The sequence below is a fragment of the Hyla sarda genome, chromosome 4 (genome assembly GCF_029499605.1).
Source record: "Hyla sarda isolate aHylSar1 chromosome 4, aHylSar1.hap1, whole genome shotgun sequence".
NCBI lineage: Eukaryota > Metazoa > Chordata > Amphibia > Anura > Hylidae > Hyla > Hyla sarda.
In genome coordinates, this window is record NC_079192.1 from 124,839,847 (window position 1) to 124,865,644 (window position 25,798).

The 25,798-nt window shown below is 40.5% G+C and overlaps 1 protein-coding gene across 2 annotated transcripts in view; it reads right to left on the minus strand.

Annotated features, from left to right (window-relative positions):
• Positions 1–25,798, minus strand: part of FURIN (furin, paired basic amino acid cleaving enzyme) — a 218,411-nt gene that overhangs the window by 60,637 nt on the left and 131,976 nt on the right. For both annotated transcript variants that reach the window (XM_056572041.1, XM_056572040.1), the window contains exons 4-6: positions 17,729–17,824; positions 11,798–11,926; positions 5,956–6,032 (exon numbers count right to left, since the gene is read on the minus strand). In XM_056572041.1, coding sequence (XP_056428016.1) covers positions 5,956–6,032; positions 11,798–11,926; positions 17,729–17,824 — 302 coding nt within the window. The remainder of the gene's footprint in view (positions 1–5,955; positions 6,033–11,797; positions 11,927–17,728; positions 17,825–25,798) is intronic.

A 25,798-nucleotide genomic window follows, 5' to 3' on the forward strand; every position in this document is an offset into this window, starting at 1 on the left:
TCGGCCTGGCCCAAAACAGAGTCCATATTATGATTGTGTTAAAACAGCCTTTACTTTTATTAAAATAAAAAGAATGGCAAACTTGAATAATATGTACAACAAAAGGGATAATAACTCACTTACTCTAAAGGGAATGTGAATCCTCCTTAATACTGTTACAGGACAAACCCCACAAATAAGTACAAAGCCTAATGTAGACTCCCAGTAACTTAAAATTACCTAAAACAAATGAAGCTACTCCCAAAATCTTGGTGAGAAAATATATAAAAAATTGTATTACAGCAAAGTGATACACATTAAAGGAAATATGCAGCCATAACAACTTATCCCCTATCCACAGGGGTGTTTGATCGCATAGGGGTCCGAACGATGGGGCCCCCCGCGATCTCCTGCATGGGGTGCAGGAGGCATGCCGGCAACAGTATGACGCAGCGGCTGACACACCTCCTCCATGTAGTTCTATTAGAGAGGCGAGGAGGCAGGGTTCATGCCTCTCCCATAGAGCTGTATGGAGAGGGGGCGTACCGTCAACCTCACTGAGCCACTCGCACATAGCGGCCATGTCGAGGCCCAGCGTTCAGACCCCCAAGATCAAACACTTGTCCCCTATCCTGTGGATAGGGGATAAGTTGTTATGGCTGCAGGAAGGAATTGGCAAGAAAAAGGCAGCAAAGTGGAAAATGATGGTATTTATATTTATTTTTTGATATCTATTACATAAGGTGCTAAATGCTGGATAAGCATAGTCCCTGTTTAAATTATGCAAGGTACTAGTAGCTACAGGAGATCCCCACACAAACTACCTGGGGCTATGCAAAAGTGCAACTGAAAAAGGTATAAGCCTCCAGGTAAAGGGTTTAACAACCAGACCTAACAGAAATAATATTGACCACAATGCGCACGGAGTAACACATGTCCCGGGATGCCGCCACCCCTACATTTGTTTCGGTCAGAAGACCTTCATCTGGGTGTGTCGGCATCACTTTAGATCCGGGGTTATATATACACAACAGGGAGAATCATAAACACTGACCTAATAACAGTGACTCACCTGAATATATATTATTTAAATATGATTAAGGATTAAAAAAAAAAATAATAATAATAATAATAATAATAATATATAATAATAATTTTGTTTAAGAGTCACAGCTTTCCAAATCCCCATCTGTGCAGGAAGGGGGAGAAGATTAGCTATTGTCAGTGGTGGATCCTATGTTACCTGCTGTCACTGGGCTCATTCATGTACACTTTATGGTTTTATGGGTTAAAATGCCTATAAAAAGTGGCATTAGTTTTCTTTTTTTTATGCGCTAGCATTTTTTTTTATTATGTTAAAATTAAATTAAAATTAGGTTTTATTATTATTATTTTAGAGATCATGTGATTAAACAAAAAAAACAAAAAGTTTGTAATTTTAGTAGGAAAAGAATTTGGCATGAAAACGTTACAAAAACATGCTATTTTACCCCCAAAATGTTGTGAGACACCAGCCTTATCCCATTTTTACTGCCTTAGGAATGATGAAGAGAGACAAAGGGGGAGATTTATCATTGCTTTTAGAGCATTTATTTTGTCTATGTTCAGGCGCAGTTCGGGCACAAGCAGCATATTTTGAGACTTTTATGCGCCCTTTTACTCTTTTTGCCTACCCGTAGAACTTTTTCTTTTTGACCATGCAGTGGTCAAGTATTTATCATTTGCGACTTTTGTCAAAAGTCGCTATTTTGTGCGCAAAGGTACATTTTTAGGCGCAAAGCTACACCACCTACCAGTAGGCGTGAGAATAATTTCTACCTTCCACAATTCAACCTTTAACCCCTTCCCGCAGAATCCAATCTATAGACGGCGAATTGCACATGTCCTTTGCGCATTTCGCCGGCATGCGTGGCATCGCACTGGTTAACTGTCAGAAGTCCCGCTGTTACCAGCGGGGGACAACATCTGCTAGCACCCCAGGACTAGGGATCGACCGATATCAATTTTTTTAGGGCCGATACCGATAATCTGTGACCTTTCAGGCCGATAGCAGATAACTTATACCAGAATATCGGTATAAATTATCGGCTGTTTTCTAATTCAGTGTTTCCCAACCAGTGTGCCTCCAGCTTTTGCAAAACTATAACTCCCACCATGCACTGACAGACCATGCATGCTGGGAGTTTTCATTTTGCAACAGCTGGAGGCACACGGGTTGGGAAACACTGAGTTATGTAACAAATTCTGTGTTTTGCAACCAGTGTGTCTCCAGCTGTTGCATAACTACAACCCCCAACATTCACGGACAGCCAAAGGGCATGCTGAAAGTTCTAGTACTGTGCCTCCAGCTGTTGCATAACTACAAGTCCCAACATGCCCTTCTGTCACTGCATGCTGAGAATTGTAGTTTTGCAACAGCTGGAGGTTTGCCCGGCTATGCGCTGACAAGTACTTGCCAGTATTTGTCGGCGCTTTCACATACCAACGCTCAACCCATGGCGTACCCCTATGGGTACGTGTACCATGGTTGAGAACCCAGGCCTCTGGTTGTTGGTCTGACTCTTTTCTTAGAAAAGGTGTACGTTAGACAACTTTTCCCGCTAAAGAGAGCTGCACCTTATTCATCATTACGCAGCGCATTATTGATGAATAAGGCGCACGCTAGTCAAAGTATAGACAATAAAAAAGGTGGAAATTTGGAAATCTAAAATAGACATTTCTTGATAAATCTCCCCCAAAATATTTACCAGAATGGTAGACTCATCTTTTATTGTGTGCTTACAATTCATTCTAAACAGTTTGTTAGAGAAGGAAACAAAAATAATTCTGGTAAATTTTAGGCAGACACCAGTTATCACGCACTGTGCAAAAAGATTGTTTGAGTTGAAAATTGTATAGTGGATATAGTGTGATGACAGTGTGCCGCATTTTCCTAAGTATTCACTTAGGAAAAAAGGGCACACTATAAACACTATGGGGAAGATTTATCAAAACCTGTGCAGAGGAAAAGTTGCTGAGTTCCCCATAGCAACCAATCAGATCGCTTCTTTCATTTTTGAAAAGGCCTGTGAAACATAAAAGAAGCGATCTGATTGGTTGCTATGGGCAACTCGGCAACTTTTCCTCTGGACAGGTTTTAATGAATCTACCCCCTTTATCCACTATACAATTATCCACCTGAACCATATTTTTTGCACTGTACATGATATCTGCCTAAAGTTTACCAGAATAATTTTTTGTTTCCTTCTCTAACTGTCCGGAATAAATTGACACAGCAGGTATGGTATGCACAGTGAATATAGGGACATAGAAATGTCTGATTTACCATTCCATGAGCTAAATAAAAAGCCCATTCAGAAAATGTTCAGAAATTTCGAGGCACTTGCCCAGATTTATCAAAGAATGTCTACGGTAGAGCTATTTTCCTTGACTAGCGTGCATCTTATTTATCAAGAAGGTGCAGCAGGATGATGAATTTTGCACAGCTCTGCTGTGGTGGGAAGAGCTCTACCACATACACTTTTTACTAGACTTTTTCTTGTGAGGGAGGGAAGTAGACACTTTCCCCGGTCCTGAATTTGGCAGGTTAGGTGTTTTTACTTACCGTACTTTCACAGAGCTTCCGGAACAATTTTTCTTGCATTTTAGATGCTACAATCAAATTTGATTGCGGTATCTAAGGGGTTAAAGCTGGGCATCACAGTGATCGGTGATGTCTGGCATTAGAGATGGGCAGGATCACCCAGCTATAACCCGTACTCAGCTCCTGAGCGCGTGTCATAGAAGGGGAGTGGGACACTGTCGTCCACAAGAGGTGAAAGGTTGAAGGTAGAAGTGATTCTCACGCCTACTGGTAGGTGGTGTAACTTTGCACCTAAAAAAGGACCTTTGCGCACAAAATAGCGACTTTTGACAAAAGTCATAAATGATAAATACGTGACCACTGCATGATCAAAAAGAAAAAAGTTCTACGGGTAGGCAATAAGAGGGAAACTGTCTATATCAAAAGACGCATAAAAGTCTCTAAATATGCTGCTTGCGCCTGAACTGAAAAAAATAAATAAATCATATTTAAAATTATTATTTTTTTTTTCCACCACATCATATCTGGAAGGTAACCACCTTCAGTTACACCAATAGTGTACTCCGCCCCTAAACATCTTATCCCCTATCCAAAAGGATAGGGATAAGAAGTCTGATCACGGGGGTCCGGCCTCTGGGCCACCCCACGATCTCTTTGCAGCATTCAGAGTTTTGAACATTATATTCAGAATGCTTGGTGCGAGTGGCCGCGGTTGTGATGTGACATCACTCTGCCTCCATTTATGTGTATGTCCACAGACATGGATGGAAGTGGCATGGCATGACATCACGAGGGGGGCATGGCCTCACAACCATGGCTGCCCGCACCAAGCATTCTGAACATAATGTTCAGAACGCCTGGTACTGCACAGAGATTGTGGGGTGGCCCAGAGACCAGAACCCCGCGATCAGACATCTTATCCCCTTATCCTTTTGGAAAGCTTAGTTTTTGACTGCAAGCCAGGTTTCTCAGTCCGAGCTAAAACTTGTAGCTACTAGGTAACTACACTTGGGCCCTTGAATTGAAAGTGCAATTGAAAGTGCCCATGTCTGTACAAATATGGATTCTTTAGTATCCATGCCTCAGAGGTCAATATCGTCATGTAAACTAAGCCTGGTAAAAAGGATAACTATCTAAGATGTGTCTATGTATTTGTAGCTTCAAATATTTTAGATCTAAAGGGGTCAGAGAATGCTATAATCTGGTTTCTGCTTCTTCACTGTTCCTTGATAACCTGATGTAGGGTCCAGAAGAGTTCAGCAGGTGTTAAAGGGGAACTCTGCTGCTCCACGCTGCCTTCATACTTTAATGAATGCTGCTGTATAACTTGTCATTTACTAAGCAGAAAGTAAGAGGGTAAAGGAAAGGTCCATGAGGAAGGGTATATTTAAAGTGTGGCAAGAGTTAACAAATATTCCTCCACAAACCAAGATTTCCTAGTATTGATCAACTTTTTTTTATTTTTCAATAACTGCATATGCCTACAGACCACAACAATACAGGAGAATATATTGCTACTATTACTATGAGAAAACATGAACAGTTATAACAATACTCTTTGATAACCATGAAAAAATTAGAGGTCTGAATTTACATATGAAAAAGCTGTGAGTGTGATGGTAGAAAATCCAGAGATCTCATGAATATATTGACACAATGTAAAATAGCTGTACAGGTTAAATGCAGATGAACTAAATATAACAGCAGACATTATTGGAGGATGGATACAAGACAATTATCGATAAAACCCCTTTGCAGATTTTATTTTAATTAATGCATTTAGTTATTATAATGCAGATTTGTTCTGGCTGAACTGCAACCAGTCTTCTTCTGCTCGATGCATAGCAACAAAATTGCTTTATTTGCAAATTCATAGAAGTAAACATGTTTTAAAGAGTTTTTTTTTTTTTCTCTCAATATTTTACACATGCAATAGATTCCAGAATGTTCTGTACAGTAAAGGTTTAAAAAAAAACAAAAAAAAAAAAAAACTGAAGGCGCCAGATGTAGTTTAAAGGGGACTTCTTGGAAAGTTATCGATGACCTACCGAGCTATACTGAAGTATATAGAGTATCTGATGCCCTGTACACAAGATATATAGAAGCCTAGTCTAAGATATTCTAAAAGAATAGGAGGGGTTTGAAGTGTCAACTTTGCTAAAAAGAGTGGTGCCATTATTTTCATAAGGTTTGTGTGTGTTCAGGCATACCTAGGGGGCCCGTGCTGATACAATACCAATGACCTGCATTGACAGTATATAACGACATATCTGGCTATTACAGGTTTGTCTGTATAGATGGCATTAAATGACGAGAGAATAAAAAAGTCTTTTGTACATCTGCATGCAAGCTGCATTACTTTAGACTCCCTTTCACAACCACAAAAAACCTACCTGTTATCGTTGAGCTGTGTATATCGAGGCTGGGGATCCGGATCTTGGTCATTGACATCATAGCTGGCAGCTGGATCCTAAATAAAGACAATTGTAGAAGATAAAACAGCTACACAAAAAAGAACCATTGTCAATTACAGTGACAAGCATATACATCACTTTCTCTTATCAGCTCTAACCCAGATCATTTGTTTCTTTTTCAGTCAACCGGAGTAACAAAAATCAAGATATCCAAGCACATTCAGTTTTTCATGAACCTAATGGCTTTGTCCTAATAAATTTCAAGGCACTGCGGCAAAAGCCTCCATAGAATAGTTCTCAAAGATCAATAATCAATTCTTTCTTTCTTTCCTGTTCTCTTTCCTTACCAAGTAGACAAATGTTTAACCATGCATTATTCAACTGTTCATTAAACACACATGCCGAGAAAATAAATTACAATAAAAGTCTTGTAAATGTCCATTTACTACTATAGGTCAAAGCGACAATAAAACCAATTTCACAGTGTGGTCTATGCACTATATTTACAGCTGCATTTTGATGCCCAGATAAATGGCTAAGCTAAGTACTGTATTTCTTACTAACTCTTCAGTTCATAGATTGACTTCCAGTGCAGTCTAGTTTATGAATTTTGTAACCACACAAACCAATCAAAATGGTTACTGAAAAGTAACTACCGGTATAGATTAGATTAAATGTGCAAAAAAAAAAAAATAATAATTAAAGCAAGCAAGCATCAAATTTGGCAGCTACTAATTGTGATATACAAATATTTTTCATTTCGGATGGAAATACTCTATCCTAATAAGGACACAAAGGCCAATGTAATTTCAATTATAACAAATTTACTGTAAATTAATGATACCCATTTATTTATAAACAGAACCAGTATACTTAACACCTTAAAATGACCAATACAAATAAACCTGTACGCCCCTGAAAGACCAGGCCTGGTCTCGGGGATGTCTGACTTTATTAGAGAATAACTCTGGTAACATTTTGCCAATCACGATACTTCTGACCTTGTTTCTTTGTCACAAGTTGTCCCTCATGTACATAGTAAAAGTACGGCTGGGTTCACACTACGTTTTTGCCATACTGTTTTCAATCCGTTTTTCTAAAGAAAACCGTATGGCAAAAAAACGGATGGAACAGTATGGAAAAAAGTAAACCGTATGTGTTTTTAAACAGTATACTGTTTTTAAAAGAGCATACAGTTCCGTATGTTTTTATATAAAAAAAAAATACATACGTTTTTGAAAATTTTGTCCATTTTTAATGGGAGGGGTCTTGGGTGGGGACTTTAGGATTCAAATGCGCATGTGCAAAGTAAAAACGTATACGTTTTTCCCGTATGCAACCGTATACATGTGCGTTTCCCATTGACGTCCATGTTAAAAAAAGTATGCGGTTGCAGTACAGTTTTTAAACCGGAGTCAAAACCGTGGTTGACCACGATTTGGTCTCCGGTTTAAAAACCGTACTGCAACCGCATACGTTTTTTTTTAACATGGACGTCAATGGGAAACGCACATGTATACGGTTCCATACGGGAAAAACGTATACGTTTTTACTTTGCACATGCGCATTTGAATCCTGAAGTCCCCACCCAAGACCCCTCCCATTAAAAATGGACAACATTTTTTGTAATGTGCTATGCAGAAATTTGAAGGTGGTAGAACATAGGAACACGCCCCCCCCCCCCCCCAAATATGACCCCATTTTAAAAACTAGACCCCCCATAAAAGGTATTTGCTAGGGGGTACAGTGAGTATTTTAACACCATAGTTTTTTGGCAGGAATTATTGCATAGTCAGTGTTAAAAATTAGAAATTTGCTTTTTTTCACAAATACTTAATTTGTGGGACATATTTTTTGTACATCGCTTCTGATATTGAAAGAAATTCACTCTATATTTTATTGAGCTGCTCTGCCCTTGTTTGGAAATACCCCCGCTTAGGTTATATTTGGTTCCTTGGCCACGTAGTAGGACCCAGAAGGAGAGGAGCGCCATTTGGCTTTCAAGGCATGATTTTAGGCCAAATGGATTATAGGCCGCACTTCATCCCTGCAAAGGGTTTTAGCTGCCAAAACCATAGAGAACCCCCACAAGTGACCCCATTTTGGAAACTACACCCCCTAAAGTATTCATCTAGACCAAAAAGTGAGTACTTTGAGTCCTTTTTCTGCTGCTGATATGGTAATTTAAATTTTCTTTACCCCCCCTCACAAATGCATAATTTATGGGACATATTTTTTGTACATTGCAACTGAAAAGTAGAAAATGCGCCCCATATTTTATTACGCTGTTCATCCCGTGTTCGGTAATACCCCCACTTAGGCCATATTTGGTTGCATGGCCACATGGTGGGACCCAAAAGGAGAGGAGCCCCATTTGGCTTTCAGGATATCATGATACAAATTATAGGCCGCACTTCATTTTGCAAAGCATTCTAGAACAATACTGCACACCCAGAAGTGACTCCATTTTTGAAACTACGCCCCCTAAAGTATTCACCTAGGACAAAAGTGAGTACATTGAGCCCTTTTTGTGTGGCTAGAATTATTTCAAAGTCAGTGGAAAAAGATAGCAGTTAGCTTTTTTCCCCCCACAAATTCTTTATTTGTGGGACATCATTTTGGTAAGTCTCTTTTGAAATTGAGGAAATGAGCCCCATATTTTATCGTGCTGTTCGTCCCGGGCTGGGCAGTACCCCTACTTAGGACATATCTGGTTACCTGACCGCCTGGTAGGACTAAGAAGGAGAGGAGCCCCACTTTGGCTTTCAGGGCATCATTAAATGAACTATAGACCCCACCCCAAGCCTGCAAAGTGCACAGTGTAGGCTCACATAGAGCGCATCCGAAGCATATATTACACTGCGGATGCCCCCAGCAGTCACAAGGGCGAGATCACTGTTGCGGCTGGGAAATACGCTGCTATGAGTGGACGCACAGAGCTACCCAGCTGCACCAGGTAGATCATTATTGTGACAGCTGGCGGGCATCCGCAGCATGTAATATGCTGCGAATGTACGGTGCGTGATTCTACACATTAAGCATTTTTATTTTTCATAAAATGTATTTTTTATTTTAGATTTACAATTTTTTTTGTGCCATCTGAACCAGTCATGCTGGCGCATGCAAGCGCCTAGTGATCAACCCATCACAGCGGGACCTCAAACTTTCTGGTAATATAATTATATCTTTCAGCACAATATACATCTGGAACATCTACTTGTAATTTGCTGGACAATTTTGCATAGCTTTCCGGATTAGCAGATAATCAAATTGCCGGACTATCGATCACACTGCATTATATTGCTTTTTGTATTATATTTTAATATGTTTTAAATGTTCTCCACAATTATATTTCATTTATTGTAATTGATATTTCCCCACAAGGTCCTGGTGAGGGAAACTTTTTACATAAGAGTCTGTACTGTTAATAAATCTTCGTGCATACAGTGCTACTTTTAGGTGAAGATATAACGCAGTGTTCAATTATTTTAGAAGAATACATCAATATAGGTAAGGTAAAAAAAACTATGCGGAGAGGAAAAGGAACAATGGCGACCCAACTAGCAGCTATATGGAGATTAAAAATCATATCTACTTTGTCCACTTGAAGAGAACTTTGACTGGGAACCAATGTGACGGGAACTTTACTATTTTTTACAAATATCTAAGCATTAGATTAATCACGGCCTTTGCCCATTATTGTAACACAATTGCAGTTTATCACTGTGAATGATGAATTTCCTAATGTGTCAAATGAGGAGAATGTTCTCTCCTGCAGAACTAGAGAATAAACTCGGTCTAAGAGAATCTCCAAATCTGCGCCTCTTCTCCAATTTGTCTGCTGCAATGTCATCTTATACGTATCAATTATTCACTGAAGACACTGAAAACAAAGGTTCTAGGTTGTTACTTTGCTATTTTACTTCCTTAATTTTAAAAAAAATAAAAAATAAAAAAAAATGATAAATCCCCATCAGGACATTTTGCATAATTGAATTGAAACACTCGAAACAGAAATAAAGCGATTGAAATCTGTAGTGTTCCCTCTTGTATGTAGCCCATATAAGGCTGAACTCTTGGTATCCCTCTCCAAGAAAACATTAAGTGTTGGATCCAGATAGGAATATAGATGGAAATCCAAACCAATAATGTTGAGAAAACAAAATCAGGCTGCAGAGAACTTTACAAGTTAGAAAAGGCATCTCATACTTTTTAAACCTGGGCTCACAGAGAGCACAAACAGGTAACTTGCAGCAATAGAATCCAAGCCAAAATCTCTACACATACTAAAAGATTGTATGTACTGATACATAGATATCCATGCTGCAGTTTGTACAGGTACAAAGTTTGAATGTGTTTGTCTGTCTGTCTATCTATCGTTCTGTCTACACAGACAGGGATAGAGAGATAGGCAAATCACAATGTTATAGCACAAGTACTAAGGTCTTAGCCTGAAGAATAAAGCTGACCATACAGGTTAAAAAAAAAAAAAGTCGGAAAAATACTAGTTTGCCTGAAAGTTCTCTCTCATCTCCCCCCATAAATGTGTACACTAAGCTCAATGCCATGATTAATCTGATGGCTTGTTACAAGACGAAAAACTACCACGAGAGGACATAGTTTTATATTAGAGGGACAAAGGTTTCTGCAGTAATATCATCAGGAAGTATTACTTCACTGAGAGAGTAGTGGATGCATGGAATAGCCTTCATGTAGAAGTGAATAGCTAAAGACAGAAAATGCGGCAGCTCTACGGTAAGGTGCAAGCAGATGCTTCTTTATTCTTGAGACATCAAGCAAAGACAAACATGTCTAAAATCGGGAGAGGGTGGATGCTTCTACAGACCTGTACAGACCTTCTACAGACGAGTTGTGTGAAACGGCGTTACCGGTTGTCCACTGCATGAAGTATTGAAGCATCCACCCTCTCCCGATTTTAGAAAGGTTTGTCTTTGCTTGATGTCTCAAGAATAAAGAAGTATCTGCTTGCACCTTACCGGAGAGCTGCCGCCTTTTCTGTCTTTGGCTATTCATTTATTGGACTCTGTTGCTTCATGGGCTGAGCACCATCACACTTCAAACAGGGGTTTAAGGTAGTGCTGACTTCACTTCTACATGAAGAAGGCAAAAAGAAATAGTCGCTGCAAATACAGTGAAGAAGTTTAAACATGCATGGGATAAGCATAAGGCTATCCTTCATATAAGATAAGGCCAGGGACTATTGATAGAATATCAGAGTCTAGTCTGCCCAATATTCTTAATACTATGTTTCTTATCTTAGAACAAAAGGATGGGACAGTTGAAATGTTTCTTTCCCCTGGGTACTACCATTTGGAAGGCCACCGTGCACATTAGATAGACAGCTGGTAACACTGAAATTGTCGGGTTTGTCTGACACATATCTAACGTATAAGGGCAACTTTATATGGATGAAACAGATTTAGTAGCGTTAAGGTAAAAGAAAGGAACACATCAGCAAATAAAAGGATAGACAAGCCTTGGGTAAAAACACAGATTCCACATACACGCTTAAAATCACCTTCAATTACTGACTAAATCTAGCTGCAAAGAAATGACAGTGATCAATGGCTGCAATCTTTCCCTTTGGCAAAAAAAAGTAATGAAAATAAATACTTCTGTAAAAAGAGGTGCAGTAGCAGAAAGTACAATACAATACTGAAAGACGTAGGTAATATGTGGGTCCAGGAGCACAGTTTTAGCTATGCTGTAGACAACTTGCTTAGCCTTTACTATATTGCCTTGGATACCTGAAGAATAATTATTATACCTTCTTAGGAGAATATTTACATATTATACTCACATAATTTCCTTGCAAGTCTGGGTGGTTCTTTTCAATGCCATCATCCAGGATAGAGACCACAATGTTTTTACCAGTGTAACCTTGAGCCCAGGCTTCTTTCACATGAAGGTCATGACGGTTTGCATCATACTGAAAGATAAAAACGATATATATTTAAACTCCGGTATAAAGATCACAGAATTCATCAATGAAATGGAAGGATCCGTAGCGTATTACATCGGGGTTACAACCCAGTAATTAATGAAATCCTGAAATTCAATTCAATTTAGTGGTGCAAGCTTCTTAAAGACTGGAATATCATTCAATTCTAATGCTGCTGGTCCCAGAAGTGCCGGACTAATGGACGGTTAATTGAATAGTAGGATCCAGTTACACAAATTCACTTTATTTTGGTCACAGGTTAAAACAATATTTGGTCTTACAAAAAAAGATCTGCAATTGAGAAGTAATATTAGCTAAATGCTTTGTGATCAGACAATACATATCGCAGTACTGCAATGATAGGATTCCTTCTAACTTTCAAGGTTAGGGAAGGATTTCTGGAGGAAATTCCACCATCTGAGTAAGATCGATGAAAACTCATGCTCATCACAGGGACAGATCGTATTTTAATCCCATTACTGCTGGAGGAAGTCATCTTCAACATTAAGTTAATAGTATTTTTAATATGAATGTATGTCTTGATAGAAGAAAAGCTGCTGAGTAAGCAAGCTAAAAATTCATACCTCAATTTATGAAGCGTGAATCTGAACAATGCACTCAAGCCAGGAACCATGTCCCCTTGAGCCAGGGACCTCATACATTGGGGATTTATGACATTTTAGAACTAAATATACCATATTTTTCGCCGTATAAGACGCACTTTTTCTTGCCAAAAACTGGAGGGGGGAAAAGTTGGTGCGTCTTATACGGCGAATACACACCTATCGCGGCGGTCCCTGCGGTCATCAACGGCCAGGACCCGCGGCTAATACAGGACATCACCGATCGTGGTGATGCCCTGTATTAACCCTTCAGACGCGGCGATCAAAGCTGACCGCCGCATCTGAAGGAAAAGTGACACTACCCCGGCTGCTCAGTCAGGCTGTTCGGGACCACCGCGTTGAAATCGCGGCGTCCCGAACAGCTTACAGGACACCGGGAGGGACCTTACCTGCCTCCTCGGTGTCTGCTCCGTGCCGGGATCCCCTTCATGGCCGCCGCTCTCCATAGTAGTTATTGCGCATGCCGTCCCGTCATCCAATAGGAGCGGCGTGCGTAGCGATGTGATGACGGCAACGGAGAGCGTGGATCCCGGGGAAGACGACGTCCGGAGCATTGGGGACACCACGGGGACGCGGCGACAGCGATGGAGCGACATCCAGGGCAGCGGGGACGGGTCCGGAGCGGCGGGGACACGTGAGTGCTACCTCCTCCTATCCAGTGGTCTTCAACCTGCGGACCTACAGATGTTGCAAAACTACAACCCCCAGCATGCAACATCTGGAGGTCCGCAGGTTGAAGATCACTGTTGGGTTCAGAATCTTTTTTTTCTAGATTTTGCACCTTTAAAATTGGGTGCGTCTTATATGCCGGTGCGTCCTATAGGGCGAAAAATACGGTACTTTAAAAAGTAACAAAAAAAGTTAAGCAGGTCAACAAATTCCCAACGTTTCTTGAGAGAAGATACAGTAAAGCATCAAAAGGTCTGTGGAACTGGGTTCTGTGCACATTTTGAAATATGTAATTTCAGCCATGAATTAGTCAAAACTGTCTCTAGCAGGCGAACCTCCAAAGATAAAAAATAAATGAAAGAAGAGTTTGTTCTCTTTTTAGAAGAAGAAAAATAAAAACCAATGAACTTATAAGGACGTATTCATACGTACAGTATTCTACGCATATTTTATGTGCAGGATTTGAAGCTGCAGATTTCAATGTAAACTAAATGACTGAACACCGCTTTTAATCCTGTGCATCAAATATGCACAGGATGCTTTATGTGTGAATAGATCCTAAATAGGCATCACTAAGAACATACACTGCATCATTAGTACAGTTTAGGTAGAAACAAGATTTAGGTTCTTTTTTTCTGCTTACCGCTGTACATGAAACTAGCAATTCCTATAACCTAATTTAACCTGACGTCTCTGCAAGCCAGATGTTTTCAGTTCTCTTAGGAAAGCTTACATTGTTGGCGAAGTAATCACCAAGGATAAGGCACAAAGCATAATTTCATTTTAATGGGAAAAACTTAAAGAAAAAGAAACTATATATTCAATGTCTCTGCAGTCTCTGAGGGGAGAAGCATGTTACTCATGAGCAATATTTTTGGCAGCACAAGTGCAAAGTCAGTGGTTTGGAGACTTTTCACAAATCATAAGATGCCTACTAGGTTTAGAGTTCACCCTTTGTGAGTTAAATTCCTGCTACTTTGTTAGAAATTGTAGGTCAGGGTGTACAGCTCAACCTTGTCTGGAAGAAGCGACAAACTAATGTGTGGGAACACAAGAGATCAGCGATTCATAAGAGATCAGCGATTCATGTTACCTTATAGATTCTATGTTAACAGGCCCACACAATTTAGCATTGTATTGTGGACCCAGACTACATCAGTTGTGCTCTTTTTAAAGGGGTGCTCCCGTGGAAAACTTTTTTTTTTTCTTTTTAAATCAACTGGTGCCAGAAAGTTAAACAAATTTATAAATCACTTCTATTAAAAAAAATCTTAATCCTTCCAGTACCTTTTGGGGGCTGTATACTAAAGAGAAATCCAAAAAAGAAATGCATTTCCTCTGATGTCACGACCAAAGTGTTCTCTGCTGACCTCTGCTGTCCATTTTAGAAACTGTCCAGAGTAGAATATGTTTGCTATGGGGATTTTCTTCTGCTCTGGACAGTTCCTAAAATGGACAGCAGAGGTCAGCAGAGAGCCCTGTGGTCATGACATCAGAGGAAATGCATTTCCTTTTTGGATTTCTCTTTAGTATACAGCCTCTAAAAAGTACTAGAAGTATTAAGATTTTTTAATAGAAGTGATTTACAAATATGTTTAACTTTCTGGTACCAGTTGATTTAAAATAAATAAATAAATAAATAATAATAATATTAATAATAATTTTCCACGGGAGTACCCCTTTGAAAGGTAATGTTTTGTACTCCTCTATTCCATTGCATGTGCAAACAGAGAAATTTACACCCAAGATACGAGCTCTATGGTAGAAAATAGTGACCGATACATGTCCTGTTATTACTTTCTTAAAACTATTTCAATCTCATACTATTACTTTTAAGGGCTATTTTAATCTCATTTTAGAAGATAACAAAACTAGGGTCTCATACCCTGTTCATTAGCATTAAAGGGGTACTCCACTGGAAAAATGTATTTCTAAATCAACTGGCGCCAGAAAGTTAAACAGATTAGTAAATTACTTCTATTGAAAAATCTTAATCCTTCCAGTACTTATCTGTTATTTGCTCCACAGGAAGTCCTTTTATTTTTGAATTTCCTTTCTGTCTGACCACAGTGCTCTCTGCTGACACCTCTGTCCATTTTAGGAACTGTCCAAAGTAGAAGCAAATCCCCATAGCAAACCTATCCTGCTCTGGACAGTTCCTGATATGGACAGAGGTGTCAGCAGAGAGCACTGTGTCAGACAGAAAAGAAATTAAAAAAAGAAAAGAACTTCCTGTGGATGATACAGTAGCTGGAAGGATTAAGATTTTTTAATAGAAGTAATTTACAAATCTGTTTAACTTTCTGGCACCAGTTGATTAAAAAATAAATAAATAAAATAAAAAAAGGTTTCCAGTGGAGTACCCCTTTAATATACAGGGTGGGCCATTTAAATGAATACACCTTAATAAAATGGGAATGGTTGGTGATATTAACTTCCCATTTGTGGCACATTAGTATATGTGTGGGGGGAAACTTTTCAAGATGGGTGGTGACCATGGTGGCCATTTTTAATCCAACTTTTGTTTTTCAATAGGAAGAGGGTCATGTGACACATCAAACTTATTGGGAATTTCACAAGAAAAACAATGATGTGCCCGGTTTTAACGTAACTTTATTCTTTCATGAGTTATTTACAAGTTTCTGACCACTTATAAAATGTGTTCAATGTGCTGCCCATTGTGTTGGATTGTCAATGCAACCCTCTTCTCCCACTCTTCACACACTGATAGCAACACCGCAGGAGAAATGCTAGCACAGGCTTCCAGTATCCGTATACACTGCTATATACACCGCAGGAGAAATGCTAGCACAGGCTTCCAGTATCCGTAGTTTCAGGTGCTGCACATCTTGTATCTTCACAGCATAGACAATTGCCTTCAGAGGACCCCAAAGATAAAAGTCTAAGGGGGTCAGATCGGGAGACCTTGGGGGCCATTCAACTGGCCCACGACGACCAATCCACTATCCAGGAAACTGTTCATCTAGGAATGCTCGGACCTGACACCCATAATGTGGTGGTCACCATCTTGCTGGAAAAACTCAGGGAAAGTGCCAGCTTCAGTGCATAAAGAGGGAAACACATCATCATGTAGCAATTTTGCATATCCAGTGGCCTAGAGATTTCCATTGATGAAGAATGGCCCCACTATCTTTGTACCCCATATACCACACCATACCATCAATAATTGTGTTCCAACAGTCTTGGAGGGATCTATCCAATGTGGGTTAGTGTAAGACCAATAGCGCTGGTTTTGTTTGTTAACTTCACCATTCACATAAAAGTTTACCTCATCACTACAACAAAATCTTCTGTGTAAACTGAGGGCCCTGTTCCAGATTTTGTTTTGCCCATTCTGCAGCACCTGAAACTATGTATACTGGAAGCCTGTGCTAGCATTTCTCCTGCGGTGTATATAGCAGTGTATACGGATACTGGAAGCCTGTGCTAGCATTTCTCCTGCGGTGTTGCTATCAGTGTGTGAAGAGTGGGAGAAGAGGGGTGCATTGACAATCCAACACAATGGGCAGCACATTGAACACATTTTATAAGTGGTCAGAAACTTGTAAATAACTCATGAAAGAATAAAGTTATGTTAAAACCAAGCAAATCATTGTTTTTCTTGTGAAATTCACAAGGGGAGTTGTAGTTTTACAACATTCGGAGTCACCCTGGTTGGGAAAAACTCCTCTACAGTGAGGGCCACAACAGGTGGCTTTCTATATCTCATGTGTGTGCATGCTCAAGAAGTGAAGATGGAAAGCTTTTTTTCTATGACCAGTAGTAGAGATGAGCAAATTTTAGAAAAATTTGAATTGGCCGATTCGCCGAATTTTCCGCAAAAAAATTTGGTTTGGTCCAAATTTATTCATGGCGAACCTGTATTAAAAACAGCTATTTCTGGCCTACAGAGAGCCTCAATAGGGGTATAGAACACTTTGCCTTGCTATAACACGCATAGGGTGTGTGCTGGGGTAGTGAAAAAATACTGTTATTCAGTATGATATGCAGATTAGAGGCATCGCTATTAGAATCACTGTCGCAGAGCGGCACAATGACAGAGCCTGAAGGTGGCATCAGTAGGAGGAGACAATATAGTGGCTGAATGACACAGTGTGGAGGTGGCGGCAGCATGAGGAGACCATATAGTGGCTGAATGACACAGCGTGGAGGTGGCGGCAGCATGAGGATACCATATAGGAGTCCTCACATGTGGATCCGCCATTTTAGATGCCTGGCCCCTGAAGCCTGGACCGCACTAAATGGAGTTTAATGAAGCGATTTGCGCGATCGATTCACGGCGATGTTCTCATTTGTTACGGATCGAGTTTTTCCTGAAATTTGTAAAGTATTTGGATTCGTCAGATTCGATTCGCTCATCCCTAACTATTAGTTGATTAGATAATAACATAGCATTCCCTGCTACAATGTGTATTTTACATACATTATCTTGAGAAAAATGCCTTTAAAATCTACAAAATATTCTTAACGTACTTACCAAATACCATTGCAGGGGGAATTTTGGGTCTGTTGGCTCTGTAAAAATATCTCTTTTCCTTCTTCTTTTTGCCACCTGCTGTTCTGCCCAGTGTACCTGAAAAGTAAGAGAATACCGTAAAACACTAATGGAAGGAAAGTAAGGAAGATACCAGAATAACTATGGTTGTTAATGAGCGGGTGGCTCTTCAGGAGGAAAACCTATAGTCTTATAAGGAACGTGGATGCACCGTTTTAAGAGAAGTTTGTCTGACAATGCCAATCTCTTTACAAACTTCTTATAATCTTTAAGACAGCCTGCTATATTGTATAGAAAGGTATGAATTAGCACTATACAGAAAATAATAGTCTCAGGAAACAATGCTTTGGTACAATAAGAACACTAGAAAGATAAAGCAACACTTTCATCCAAAGATAAAGACTGATACCTCAAAAGAGCAATATACTCATCAAGATGTGCCCTGAAAAAGCTTTAAAAAAGCACAAACACTGCTCAATACAAAAAAATAAAAATAAAAAACAAACAAACAAAAAAAAACATCCTCTATTTAAGGCAATTTTAAAAGCAAATTTATTAATCTGTGCCAATTTCTGGAATCATTCCAAAAGCATGTTAAAAAAAATAAAAATAAAAAAAAAAGCTCCCCTAAAACATGGGCTAGTCAATAAGTAGTAAGTATTTAACAAATACAGGGGGGGGAATGAATCATGGTGAATTACTGAATTAGAATTCCATGTGGATCTTAAAGTTCTGGAACTCTCCCAATAATGAATAAATAAGATCATTAAATTTCTGTTCTTTAAGGGTACGTTCGTTCACACGTACAGAATCTGCTGCAGATTTATGTTGCATATTTTATGTAGCTGATTTTGCTACCCATTAGTTAATGGATAGCAAAATCAGCTGCACAAAATATGCAGCAAAAATATGCAGCAGATCCTTTGCATGTGAACGTACCCTAAAGAAGAGTTAAGGCATGCTAGGAGTGGTAGTTGTACAACAGCTGGAGAGCCACATGTGGGGGGAAACACTGGTCTATGGACTGAACCAGAAACAAAATAAGTGCAAAAACTCAAATTGTTAGTTGTAAACTTCATAGATGGTGATTCCATAGCACAAGAGCCACATACCTTGTGATCAGTGTGTACACTTAATGGTCAGGTGCATAGGTTTTAAGCCTACCACCAATACACTTAGCATCAGGGGAAAGTATTCTCCAGAACAGTGTTGCCCCAAACAGTGTGCCTCCAGCGGTTGTAAAACTACAACTCCCAGGATGCCCGGACAGTCAAAAGCTGCCCAGGTTACAGCTGAAGGCACACTGGTAGGGAAACACTGTTCTAGAATTACAATTCCAGTTTCAGTGGCACCTATATTGTAAAAATATAAACCCTATGAAAAGCCTTCCTAGCAAGATGTCCTTGTACACATATACTGGTCATAGGAGGTCATGGAATACCTGAGAGAGTCTTAAATTCATTGAAACCGAGGTCCTAAGACAATTATTCACTTATTTTGTCTCCTAAATGTGTAAGGTGGAGGAAATAATACTATGCACTTGCATGAACATAAAATACCCAGCTTTTTCTGAGGGTGGCAGATAAACTACTTCCATTTATAGAGTCATTTGAATGAAAGAAACTGCAATGAAGAAGAGAAATGAAGGCACTAACTATACCAGCTCATCTGTGTCTGGCCGCCCGCTCAGTAAATTTCTCTGCATCCTGGAGTCGGAGAAATCTGATGAGATTTTATCAAGTGTGTCCTGTGTTATGGGGTGAAAAGCCCACGGCGTACGAAATCCCAAGTGAGGGCCAGACGGAGAGGAAGGGGGGTGTAGAATACCCCACAATCTGTGTTAAAAGAATCCCCAAAAGTGTGCACTGTTAAAGCGCTCTTCCATGTCAGCATACTGGGAGCAGTACTGGGTATGAGATGGGGCTGGGCGGTATGACCAAATATGTGTATCACGGTATTTTTTTAACTTACGTCGGTTCAACGATATATAACGGTATTTTCACCCCTCACAGTCATGTGACCGGCGCACGGTGTTCGGCGACCTCCCCCCCCCTCATCATGTTACCCGCCAGCACTGTTCTGCTCCCCCCAATTAATGATCAGCCCAGCGGGGTACTACTCACAGATGTCACCCTCAAGCACTGCCCTCCTCCTCTTTGTTGGGGGCCGCCGGCGATGGAACTCGCTGTATGCCAGTGGTCTCCAACCTGCGGACCTCCAGATGTTGCAAAACATCGCTTCGGCCGGTGATAGGCTGACGGGTGTCCGACGTTCCAGTCCCCAGCGTGTGGCCAACGTAGGTGAGTTTTAAGTTTATTTTCTGTATCTTTTGCAGCCCGGGCATAGGGATTCAGCGTACAGCAGTGGTCTCCAACCTGCGGACCTCCAGCTGTTGCAAAACCGACAACTCCCAGCATGCCCGGACAGCCAACGGCTGTCCGGACATGCTGGGAATTGTAGTTTTGCAACAGCGGGACATCGCTCCGGGGCGGGACATCACAGCAGGACATTGCTCCGGGGCGGGACATCGCTCCGGCCGGTGATAGGCTGACGGGTGTCCGACGTTCCAGTCCCCAGCGTGTGGCTGACATAGGTGAGTTTAAAGTTTATTTTCTGTATCTTTTGCATCCGGGCATGCTGGGAGTTGTACTTTTGCAACATCTGGAGGTCTGCAGTTTGGAGACCACTGGCGTACAGTATAGAGTTCCAGCGCCCGGCGGCCCCCAACAAAGAGGAGGAGGGCAGTGCTTGACATGTGTGAGTAGTACCCCGCTGGGCTGATCATTAATTGGGGGGGGGGGGGGGGGGGTCAGAACAGCGCTGGCGGGTCACATAGGATTAGTTCGATGTGGGGACAGCGCTGCGCTGGGCTGATAATACATTCCCGAGGGGGAGGGGCCCAACCGGTATTGGGTATGGGGGAAAATTCATATCGTGCAGCCCAAAAAATTTGGTATTCGGTATGAACTAGTATACCGTCCAGCCCTAGTATGAGATATATTGTTTTTTAGGATTGTTGTGTGAACGCCACCAGGTCTCTGGGGGGAAGATTTATCAGAAACTGTGTACAGTGGTGCAGTTGACTTTCATTTTTAAAGAGACCTGTAAAAAAATGAAAGAAGCGATCTGATTCCTCTACACAGGTTCTGATAAATCTCCCCCTATAAGTTCTGGTCTTACAGCCCCAACAGAATGATTGACAGCTCTCTGTATAGAAACTCATGAGCTTTCTATGAGACCTGGCAACATTTACACAGCTTTTTCTGAAAACAATGCATTAAATAGATAGATCTCTGAGCTCAACCCTCTCCCACTCTATCCTATGTTGCTCAGATAGGGTAACCGTGTTTCACAAACAGGGTGCCTCCAGCTGTTGCAAAACTACAATTCCCAGCATGCCCAGACAGCCATTGTAGTTTTGCAACAGCTGGAGGCACCCTGGTTGGGAAACACAGGGGTAACATAAGAGACCCAAGAGAAAGGCTTAAAAAATTGTGATGCAAAAACCAAACTTCCTCTCTATCGTAACATAGCTAAAGGGAAGACACAAAATAAAGAACATTCAAGTCTTATGAATTGTGATGCAAAGATCAGAATGGAACATTTTCATTACCATGGAAACAATGAGTAAAATGCATAAAACAACTTCATTTCAAAAAGACCTTCACATTTGAAACGAATTTCTTCTGTGCCATGTTGTTTGCCAACACAAACATACTCTTCTGCGTGTGCATATGTACCATGCATTAACCCTACAACCAGCATATACACATTTATTTAGCCACGTGTATACAGATAGGCACAAGCTCATATATTGCATTTCTTTATACAATGACAGAAAAAAAATATTTGAATAAATAAGTGAGGAAGGATGAAATAACAGATTGTTAATAAATTCCAGCACGCTGCAGTCCCTTCATCCAGGAGCTTCCCAGAGGAGGAGGATGATCTCCAAGCAGCCAAACTCTTGGGAAATTGTTAGTAAAGCAAAACCAGACTCAACAGAAAAGGTGGATTCTGAGCCAGGTAGAATGTATTCTATAAAAGATGCAGGATCATATGGCTGATGTTTCTAGTGAACCAGCCTTAACCCTCACCACTGAAAACCTACTTCAAGCAATTGTTGGAATTGGTCATTACATTGGCATTTTATGGGAATGGTTCACATGAGGTGTTCACATCACAGATTAGTTAGCAGATACAGCTGCCGACTGTCCCCCGATTACAGATGTCAAAAGATAGAGGGGATTGGGCATGTTTGATTTCAATACTCCCGGTCTCTTTGCTCTTAGGGAGGTAGGCCATAACCTAGCGTCTTTCAGATCATCATTCGTAGCACAAGCACATCCGACTGAGCTAAGCATGCATGTGTGCATATGGGGGATTAGGAAAAAGCTGTCTGAAATGTATGGCTACATTTTTCAATGTTTTGGAGTTCAGATTCCTTCTTGCCAAAATCTGGTTCCTGTTTGAACTTAAAAAAACAAACAAAAAAAAAACGATGCTTTGTCCAGAAGATAGCAGATAAGTGTCTGATTGTGTGAGGTCTGACTGCTGGGACCCCCCGTGGTGTTGAGAACAAGGTCCCAAGTCTCACCAATGGAGTGCCACAGTTTTACTCATTGGCCTATGGAGCGGACATAGAAAGCCAAGCAATGTACTCTGCTTTCTCTGGGAGCTCCAGAGACAAATAGTGTGGGGAGAGATTTCAAGGGGAAACTTTGGGCCTGTTCTCAACACCACTAGGGTCTCAATGTTCAGACCCTCAATGGTCACATATTCCCCATCCTGTGGCTAGTGGATGAGTTTTAAAGGGGTATTCCAGGCAAAAACTTTTTTTATATATATATCAACTGGCACCGGAAAGTTAAACAGATTTGTAAATTACTATTAGCTTCTGAAGTTTTCTGTCTAACTGCTCAATGATGATGTCACGTGCCGAGAGCTGTGAATGATGGGAGAATATCCCCATAGGAGCTGCACAGCTCCCGGGACGTGAGTCATCAGAAAGCAGTTAGACAGAAAACAGCAACTCAACTTCAGAAGCTAATAACTATTGGAAGGATTAAGATTTTTTAATAGAAGTAATTTACAAATCTGTTTAACTTTGCGGAGCCAGTTGATATATATAAAAAAAAGATTTGGCCTGGAATACCCCTTTAAGTTTGAATACCCATTCATTTTGATGGAACCTGCAGACAGATGTTAGATTGGCTGGATATGGAAAATAAAATTTTTAATGTTTATGATCATTTTTAGATTTTTATTTAAATTTGCCTTATACATTACAGAAAAGTAGACCACGCTAACCTAATACCATAGGTGATCATGTGCATAATCCCTTCAGTATAAGGTTCTGGAAACTACATTATTAAAGGGGTACTCTAGTGGAAAACTTTTTTTTTTTAAATCAACTGGTGCCAGAAAGTTAAACAGATTTGTAAATTACTTCTATTAAACAATCTTAATCTTTCCAGTACTTATTAGCTGCTGAATACTACAGAGGAAATTATTTTCTTTTTGGAACACAGAGCTCTCTGCTGACATCACGAGCACAGTGCTCTCTGCTGACGTCCAATTTAAAGAACTGTCCAGAGTAGGAGAAAATCCCCATGGCAAACATATGCTGCTCTGGACAGTTCCTAAAATGGACAGAGATGTCAGCAGAGAGCACTGTTTTTAATAGAATTTACAAATCTGCAAGTAAAAAAAAGAGAGTAAGGGGAGGCACTGTTCGCATTAGCAAAAAAATCCCGGTAGAAGTAATTCCAACTGAAAATTGGATGGTGGTGGAGGAGGTGCACGCATAAATTAATGTACAGCTTAAACAACTATAATCCAAATGGAAAATCCCGCACTCAACGTGTCCATTGCTGTGTCTGTGGAGATTCAAGGAAGAGGAAGGTGAAAGGAGTAGACGGGGCTCAGAGCCTCTGAGCCCCGTCTACTCCTTTCACCTTCCTCTTCCTTGAACCTCCACAGACCCAGCGATGATGGACATGGTGAGTGCGGGATTTTCCATCTGGATTATAGTGGTAATTTACAAATCTGTTTAACTTTCTGGCACAAGTTGATTTAAAAATAAATAAAAAAAGTTTTCCACCGGAGTACCCCCTTTAAATCATTTAAATACTTACAATGATGTTAAGAATTAGTTTAGTAAACTAAGTTTCTGATGTGTCATGTAACAAGGCTTTTTTTATTTTATTTTATTTGAATTACTCAAGTTAAAAAAAGCCAGCAGATCCCATCTAACAAAGCCTCATTTTACACAAGAACTTTATAGCTAAGGCCTTTCAGCTGCCCAGGATTTCTTGAGAGAGGAGCAGCCCACTGAGACAACCTCCCACAGGCTATCCCAGATTTGTGATCATCAGATGAGCTTTTCATTGCCGAGCTCAGCAAAACAGACTATGATAAACTTCCAAAATTAAAGCCACATTTGAAAGGCCATTAAGTTTTCATCAGGCGCGCAATGACTCAAGAGTGCGTGAGGGTAGGAGACAAAGTACATTTGTTAGGAGGGAAAGTCAGTTGCTTAATAGACACTAAAGTGACAGATGACACTCCAATCTCCTTCACATTCTAGTAAAAAGGAAGCACTCAAGCCCCCGATGACTTGCCCAGCACATGAAACAGAAAGCAGTTTATGCCTTAAAAAACATAAAACCCCAAAAGGTTTAAACAAGCAAGAACAAAATAATCAGCTTAGATATTAGTATAATCTATTGCCAAGAACATGTATTACAGCTAGATATTAAAATGCATTATTCTAGTCATTTTAAATCATAGGAGGTTAATTTCCCAGAAAGCGTTCTACATTTTTACATTTAAAGTACCTCCTTATTTCGGTGATTCTGTGTCAGCGAGTACAAGTAGACGTGGGACTGCGTTACATGTCCAGAGGAAGGGTTTCCTATGAAGGTCAGACACCCATATTGAGCTAACCCAGCATAAACCGTGACTGACACTACAATTTACCAATCTGATCTAGAGATTTTTTTGGGGTGGGGCTATATTTTCCCTTTAGCAGACATTGAGGTCAATAGATACTACTGCATATGCATGGACCTCTATCTCAACTGAAATCAATGGTGTGGCCTCTTCCTGGACAGAGAAGACAGTAATGTCTGGGAGCTCCAAATATGAAAACAAATAATTAAAACCAGTGCCTCAAAAGGTATATGAGATGTGAGAATATAGGGTGAAAAAATTAGATAGAATGAGTAGTCCAATATGAATAATCAGAATAAATGTATAAAAATAATATTTTAATATCGAATATAAAATTATATATATATCCCCCTCTATCTATCAGGGGTGTGGAAAAAACCCCCCAAAAAAAACTACTTGTCAAAGGGACTAAAACAGTAGAATCTTAAAAATCAACCTGTCTTGGTACAAAATAATTTTAACCCAAATAGTATGTAAATAAGGTCTTTTATCAATAAAAACTTGATAGGCAGATCAGTATGTCACCCCATTAGGTGTATAGGGTCCCTTATAAGTAAGTCCGCCCATTAATGGAATACTGCAGTGCAAAATAACTTATCCTGACCGCTGGGAAACCCCTCCCCCCGATCTTTTGTAAGGGGCCCCGGCAGAAATGGGGGCTTGTCCGCATGATGCAGCAACCGACACGCCCCCCCATATGTATCCCATAGATACATGGAGGAGGCATTTCAGAAGCCGTGTCATGCAGGGACAGAACATTCCCTTCATACCGTATGACCCTTTTATCAAGTAGGGCCCCCCCCCTCTGATGCCCCCTGCGCCATTATATCCCCCACGATGACTTGTGTCACTCTATTCCCCCCCCCGTGTCATTCTATTCCCCCCCCCGTGTCATTCTATTCCCCCCCCCCCCGTGTCATTCTATTCCCCCCCCCCCGTGTCATTCTATTCCCCCCCCCCCGTGTCATTCTATTCCCCCCCCCCCGTGTCATTCTATTCCCCCCCCCCGTGTCATTCTATTGCCCCCCCCGTGTCATTCTATTGCCCCCCCCGTGTCATTCTATTGCCCCCCCCCGTGTCATTCTATTGCCCCCCCCC